The 7,562-nt window shown below is 57.0% G+C and overlaps 1 protein-coding gene across 1 annotated transcript; it reads left to right on the plus strand.

Moving 5' to 3' along the window:
* Positions 1-1,535: 1,535 nt before the first annotated feature.
* On the plus strand, positions 1,536-6,827 carry VDBG_01754 (ankyrin-1; the record flags this gene model as incomplete). Its single annotated transcript, XM_003007520.1, has 1 exon — positions 1,536-6,827. The coding sequence occupies one exon, from the start codon at positions 1,536-1,538 to the stop codon at positions 6,825-6,827; it is 5,292 nt and encodes a 1,763-aa protein (XP_003007566.1).
* Positions 6,828-7,562: the final 735 nt, after the last annotated feature.

Genomic DNA, 7,562 nt, shown 5'->3' on the forward strand with positions numbered 1-7,562 from the left:
TTCTTTTTATCTGGAATTTGGACTGGCGTTTGGCGGCATCGGAGAACACAATACCCAATAGACCGAGATGTCCTGGCGTTTCGCGAACAGCCACGTGCTTTTGACGTTCTCATGAGAGCTGCGTTTCTCGATGCACGATCCATGTCTCGTGTCACTTCTGTCCATGGCGAACAGTTTCTCGTAGCTCACATCAACAGTCATTTGAGCGTCGCCTCATCAATGGAGAGTCATGCACCTGTTTCCATCAGGAGGATCATCCCGACGACAGGAAAAGGCATGCCAGGCACATAGGGTCCACTGGGGTCAGGCACATAGGGTCAGCCAGGCACATAGGGTCCACAAGTTCCCTCCCGTGCGGCACGCTGCTTGATGTGCTGCTCATGGGGATTTCATGTCTGTCATTCTTTTTGCAGCCCGCCCGACTTCTTCCAACGTTGACCTGATGTCAGACACTTGCCAGACCTTGAAGGGATCCCGTATACAGTGAAACCTCGAAAGCGGAGCCGCGCGATCCGTTGGTAATCAGTTTCGTGCTATACAGAGGATGGCAGTGCAGGTAAGCCCAGGGAGGTCTTGAGAGGCTTTATATATCAAGTTCGTCTTAACTGGTCCTGTCATAGAAAAGGCCCGATTCTTACTTACATTCTCTGTCCGCAATCCCTCCCACTCAATTGCATTTTCCAGCACTAGGCTTTATTGATTTACAATAGTGAATAATATCCTCTTGAGCATGGCTACATCGAGTTGTCATGTTCGTCTACTCACGACATCGGTTGTGTGAAACGCGTCGGCGTCGGCGCCCGTTGTGTCATGACGGGCCTGTATTGGTCCATGGTGGTTCGCCAATGCGAAGACGCTTCCTGCAGATGGCTCACGAGAGTGATGGCTAACGTAAGTGCAAATCAAACGGTTTCGTATAGGCGAGTCGTCCGAGTAAGGTAGGGAGAAATTTTCAACAGATCATGTATCACTATTGCGTCACTCAACACGTCAGAAGTTACATATCTCCGCCTCAAACTCATTGTTTCGATCATTCTCAGCCATGGCGCTCCTTTGAATGAAAGGTCCTTGCTGGTTGGTGGTGAAGCCGTGTTTGATGGCTTACTGCCGTCGTGATCCAGCCACAGTCACGTGAGTAGTCCTATTGGCCCGTGCGACTGTGAACGGTCGCACACGGGATGTCCCGCTGGTGGCCCGCTGGCAGCCTGGTGGGGCGTGACAAGACCTCGTAGCCTTGGCACCTACATACCTGGTCTACCTACCTGATCTTGCAGTACCAGTCTTCAATGACTTGGGGTATTATGTAGTGACGGGACTATACCTATATCTCTATCTACAGCTCATAGATACGATGTCATGACTATCCGACCATTCCCCTCACAGCTACGTCCGTTCCTTGAAAGGCTCTGGGGTGGACCCAATAGTCAGCGCAGGTTGCACCTGGCTCAATGGTCAGGTGAGCCTTGACCTCCTCATCCAACGTGATCGAGTGCATAGCCGTGGATTTGAGCATCCTTCACCACCTCCAGGCATCCATGGAAGCAGCGGGTTTCGCGATAGGCCTCGTCGGGCTCGCTGGACTGTTCAGCTCCTGCGTCGACGCTGTCGCACGGGCGCATACCTACAAGTCCTTCTCGAGCGACTCGCAAGCACTCGATCTCCAATTTAGCGCGACGAAGCTCCGGCTTGAAACGTGGGGCCGCGCCGTGGGTTTTGCTGGTGCGGGCGCCGTCGCCGCCGTGGGATACGATGCCCCGCTCCATCACCCGGCGCTTGATGATGAGCGGATCCAACGTGCGACCGTCGAGATCTTCGGCTTCGTCGAGCAACTATGCGAGGAAGCCACGAATGCGGGCAGATTGCGCTTGGACACCGCTGCCGACTCATCAGCGTCGCGCGACCCACGTATGAAGCCGAGCGGCTGCGGTGCCCGGCGCAAGCTGTCTTGGGCCATGGGGGGCCGATTGAGGCGCACGGAAAAGCTTGAGCTGTTCAAGGAGCTGGTGCAGACGCTGTACAACCTCGTGCCACCAGACGACTACGAGGCAGGCAGACCGGTTGCCAGCGCCTGGTCAACCGAGTTTGGCCAGATCATGTCCCGTCTCGAGGCCCGGGCCCGCCAAGACGTCCACGCGTGGCTGCGTCCCATTCCGGGCGAACGATACCATGACTCGTTACAGCGACGCCTGGATGGCACCTGCGTCTGGATGCTCAATGAGTCGCTCTTTCAGCAGTGGATGACATCGGAGCTGTCGCCAGGCCCCAGCATCTTATGGCTTCACGGCCCTGCCGGCTTCGGCAAGACGATCATGTGCGCCAACATCATCCAACACCTCACCACTACGCTCACGACGCCTACGGCACACTTCTTCTTCTCGTCCGACGCATCCAGCAGCCGCGACGACCCATTTCTTGCCATACGATCCTGGGTCTCTCAAGTCATCTCGACCCACGATGGAGCGTTCCAGCTTGCCCTGGAGCGTCAGGAGTGCGATCCTGACCCCATTGCCACTCGCCACACCATCATGTCGGTTTTCGAGAGCATCGCATGCCTGATGCCCGGCTGTACCTTTGTTCTGGACGGACTGGACGAGTGTACCAACATCGACGGCGGTGACCGGGACTCGGTCGTCGTCTTCCTTGACGCTGTCATGAAGGCACTCGCAGGCGCCAAGGCCAGGCTGCTGGTGGTCAGTCGTTTTCTTGCCGAGATTCAGCATTCGCTGCGCGGGGACGAGCCGGAAAGCCTTCGCGAGTACAAGCTGCGGCCGAGCCATGTCCAGGCCGACATTGCAGCCTACTCGCGCGACGTCGTTGAAAAGAAACTGCAAAACAAAAATACGGCACTCCGGGCCTCTCTCTCGAACACCATGGCCGAGAGGTGCGAGGGCCAGTTTCTGTGGATCAGGCTGCAGGGGGACTCACTGCGCAGGGGCATGTCCAAGAAACAACTCGAGGATGCGGTCAAAGACACGCCGACGAACCTGGAACGCGTCTACGACCACAGCTGGACGCTCATCACGCAGCTCAAAGACGCCGACCGGACGCGTGCCTTTGCCCTGCTTCGATGGGCTGCGTTTGCGCAACGGCCCCTAACAGTCGTCGAGGTTGTTGAGGCCGTTCTTGTCGAAGAGACGCAGCAGTGCGATGTCGACGACCTCATCGACGAGATCGACGAGGACTACGTCGAAACAGAAATCATGGGGCTCTGCGGCCCGCTGCTTGAAGTCAAAACCGACGTGGAACGCTGCGGCCACTGCACTTTGCATCTGCATCACTTCACCGTCAGGCAGTACCTTGCCGGCAGGCTTACGACCCCGGGCTGGGTCAGGTCTAGCCAGTTGCACGGCCAGGCAACCCGGGAGATGCTCCATCACACTTTTCTGGCAGAGGTGTGCATCCGCTACCTGGACTTGCCGCAAGTCTGGGCAAGACCGCTGGACTCTGCATGCCGTGCGCCAGGTTCAGCTTTCCGGGACTATGCCGCGAGTTTCTGGTACTACCATACCAAATCAGGCGTTGCGAGCGATCCGACACTCATGCAAGTTGCCATGGAGTTCTGCCATTCTGACAACGCACGCTGGATCTCCTGGAGAACGCTGCGCCAGATGGCATCGGGTAACAAGACCTCGCCCGCAGGACCCGTCCTTTCCGCGCTGAGGCTGGGCGTACCGGAGCTGGCCCTGTGCTTGCTGAAGACGGGCAGTATTCGGCTGACGACCTGGACTTCGGGCGCACCTCCGCATTCAAACCCGCGTTGCGCTTTCGGCTTGACGTCCGTCATTGAGGCTATGATTGGGCTGGGCGCCGACCCATGCTTCATAGACACCTTGGGAACGACTCCCCTAAGCTTGGCATCAGGCAGCGAAAATATCGAGGCAGTCAAGATCTTACTCCAGAACAACGCCAGTGCCCGGGTACCTAGCAAAGAAGACGGATCTGCGCTCTACCAAGCGTCGAGGTACGGGCCAGTAGATATCGTACAGCTTCTTCTCGAGAATCATGCCGTCGACACAATCAACGACACGGTCAGAGAGGAAATCACACCTCTTCACATTGCGTGCATGAACGGACACGCAGATATCGTCCGACTGCTGTTGAGCCATGGAGCGGATCCCTCCAAAAGATGCAGCACATCCCTAACGGCATTCGGGTTGGCGGTGTACAATGGTTTCGCGGAGATAGTTCGCATGTTTCTCGAGTACGGTGCCAGCGCGAAAGGCTCTGATGATGACAACGTCGATCCTGTGCATCCGTGTGCGCAATCTGGCCACCTCGACTTGCTCCATCTGCTCATCAGTCACGGGGCTGATGTGACTGCCAGATCAAAGACAGGCCGAACGGCGCTCTACTTGGCAGCCGCGGGCGGAGAGATGGCCGTCGTCAAGACTCTTGTCGAGATGGGTGTCGACGTCAACGCCCGAGACCAATTTGGGCACACGGCCCTCGTGGCATCGGCCGACATTGGTCATCTGGAAACAGTGACGTATTTGCTTGCGCACGGCGCCTGCTGCCATGCCGTCAGTAGAAGAGGCGGCACGGCATTGTCCGCGGCGGTGCGTTCGAATAATGCAAGCGTTGTGAGGGCAATACTCCAGCACAGCAGCCTATCTGCCTCGAGCGAGTGTCACAAGCCTCGCCAGCGGGAGAAACCGACATCGGACGAAGATCTCGACGCGCTGTCCGGCAATTCGGACGTGGCTGATGACAGGCTCGTGCTCGAACCGGCCCAAATGGTCAACATCATGAACACACACTATGGCCGTGGGAACGCACCAATTCATCTAGCGGCGCACAACAACAACTTGGAACTATTCGAACTATTGCTAGATCACGGAGCGGACATGAATGCGGTCCAAGCCGACGGAGTAACCGCATTACACACGATCGTCCAGTCGAACTACCTGGACCTCGCAAAGTCTTTGCTGCGGCGGGGCGTCAATGCTGATGTTGGTACGGTGCACAAGGCCATTCATTATGCAGTCACAGAAGGCCGAGCAGAGATGGTCAAGCTACTGCTGGACTCCGGGGTCAGTATTGAAAGTACCGATGTATTAGGAAACACGGCTCTGAACTGGGCAGCAAAGGACGGCAATACGGATTTGATTCGACTACTTCTCGAGCGCGGAGCCGATCACGCAGCCGTCAACGTGAATGGAACTACTGCGTTGCATATCGTGTCGCAGAATGGCCATACAGATTGTGTCAGGCTCCTCCTGGAGCACGGTGCGAATCCCGCAGCCGCCGATTCTATCGGAATCACCCCGCTACACTTCGCGTCAAGGCACGGTCATCCAGACGCCGTCAGATTGCTGCTGAGGCATGGAGCGAACATGAGGGCCACCTGTCATCACCGCTCAATTCCTCTTGCAAACGCTGCATATTATGGCCAAGTTGATGTCGTCAAGGTCCTCATTGAGCATAACGCTTCATTCGAAGCCGCCGACAACGCGAGTCCGCCACTACGCGTAGCGGTCTCCCAAGGCCACGCTGCGGTTGTCAAGTTGCTCCTGGATGCCGGGGCTGCTGTGGATGCTACCGAGATGGACGAATGTCCCCAGACGCCACTGCATACGGCGGTCATCGCGGGCCGTGTCGACATTGTGCAGATGCTTCTCGAGAAAGGAGCTGACGTCGCGAGACCTCTTGCCGAAGGGCCTTTGCCGTTGTACTCGGCCGCCTCGCATGGCCATCTCGAAGTGACGAGAGCTCTGCTCGACGCGGGGGCTGATGTCAGTGCTGCCGGAGGCCATCCAGTGGCAGGCTGGCCCGCTCTTTTCATTGCGGTGCATTCTGATCATGAGGCCGTCACGCGGCTGCTTCTCGAGCGTGGAGCTGACGGCAACTTTGCGTCGCAGGACGGCAATAGCCCGCTCCAGCTTGCGGTCAGAAAATCGCACACAAGCATCGTCAAGTTGCTCCTAGAAAATGGAGCGGATGCCAGTGGCGCCAACACGGCCAACGTTCTCAGGCCATTGTGTGTGGCTACGTGGAATGGTCAAATCGACATCATGAAGCTCCTGCTCGGCCACGGTGCCGATCCCATGGCCCCCAGCATGAACGGGCTCAGGCCGCTCGACCACGCCGCCGAAACGAATAACTTGGAAGCCATGGAGACTCTAGTCAAGAGTCGACCTGGTGCCGCTTGGGCGGCCGACAAGAGGGCCAGGTCGCTTGTGCATCGTGCGGCGCGATCGGGCCACGTGGACATGTTCAGGCTCTTCCTCGAGCACGGCGTCTGTGCCGCGCCTCACGAAAGAGCCGAACTGTTGCACATTGCGGCAAGATACGATCGAGACGCCATCATCGAGGCGCTCATCGCCGTGGCGGGCATCCCCTCTGTGGAGGTTGACTGTCGCGACGAAATGCAGCGCACGCCGCTCTTGCTTGCAGCAAGAGCCGGGCGTCTGCAGGCAGTGCGGTCCCTCGTCCGGGCCGGCGCGCGCCTGGACACGGCGGACTGGAAGGGATGGACGCCTTTGACGGCGGCAGAGCAGTGCGGGCGGCGGGCCGTGGCGGCGTGCCTCAAGAGATACCAAGCCGAGGGAGATGCACAGTCCACGCCGGGATCATTCGCCCCTGACGGTGACGACGAGGTGGTGGCGGCGGACGAGGCAGCAGAGCGCGGCCTCGCGTATTGCGACAGCTGCTTGCGAGACGTGCCTGACGATTCTGGTCAAGAATGCGCTCGCTGCGGCGATACTTTGTTTTATCTATGCGCTGAGTGCTTTGGAAAGGGTGGTGGATGTATAGACCCGGTGCACGAGTTTTGGCCTCCGAGGGATGCTGCGGCAACCAGGGGCTCTGCGGAGGCTGTAGCAGCATAGGGAATTGGTACGACCTCGCAGGCTTTTAGGCGAAGAAACAATGTCAGAGGGGTTTATCCTTGTACAGCAGAGGCTTAGGTCGTGACTCTAGCGATGGGTCGTACGGCGTTGCGTACGCGCTGCAATGGATATGAAGAAAGACCTGGATTGAGTACTATTGTGAGCAAGTCTGTACTATCAGTAGGTAAGGTCTTGATTGAGCGTCCTGTTGATACCCATCCAAGGGGGGGACAGATGAAGCCGCACTGCAAATCCACCAAACACAGGTATCATCCAGAAAACCTCCTAAGTTCGTAACCCTCTCAACAACTCGTATCTCGATTGAATGCTCTGGAATTTTGCCTACTAGATAATCGGCGATACTGTGAAGGGCAAATCTACTTTTATCATTTTTTGAGCCGATGTAAAGTGTAGTAGAACGGTGCAACGTGAGCTCACCTCTGAGGAGTGTGGCTTTTTTTGTTCCCCCCCTTGCCATCGCAGTGTCTGTGGTGGTGGTATGTTGGATGTCTCACTGTTCGTTCACAATATAGAGTATGATAATGTGTACTAAAATCGAATACAGAAGGAAATTATCCTCTCAATGATATCCACGTGACAAGGACAGTCCCTCGATAGACAGTGGCACTATAACGCATACCGCCACATGGCACACAACAGACAGAGCGCGCTATGCCATACCTCGGGACACGACTAGTCAATCGCTCGATCCACATCAAACCCACAAACGGTGGG

Source organism: Verticillium alfalfae, genomic scaffold (assembly GCF_000150825.1).
Source record: "Verticillium alfalfae VaMs.102 supercont1.2 genomic scaffold, whole genome shotgun sequence".
NCBI lineage: Eukaryota > Fungi > Ascomycota > Sordariomycetes > Glomerellales > Plectosphaerellaceae > Verticillium > Verticillium alfalfae.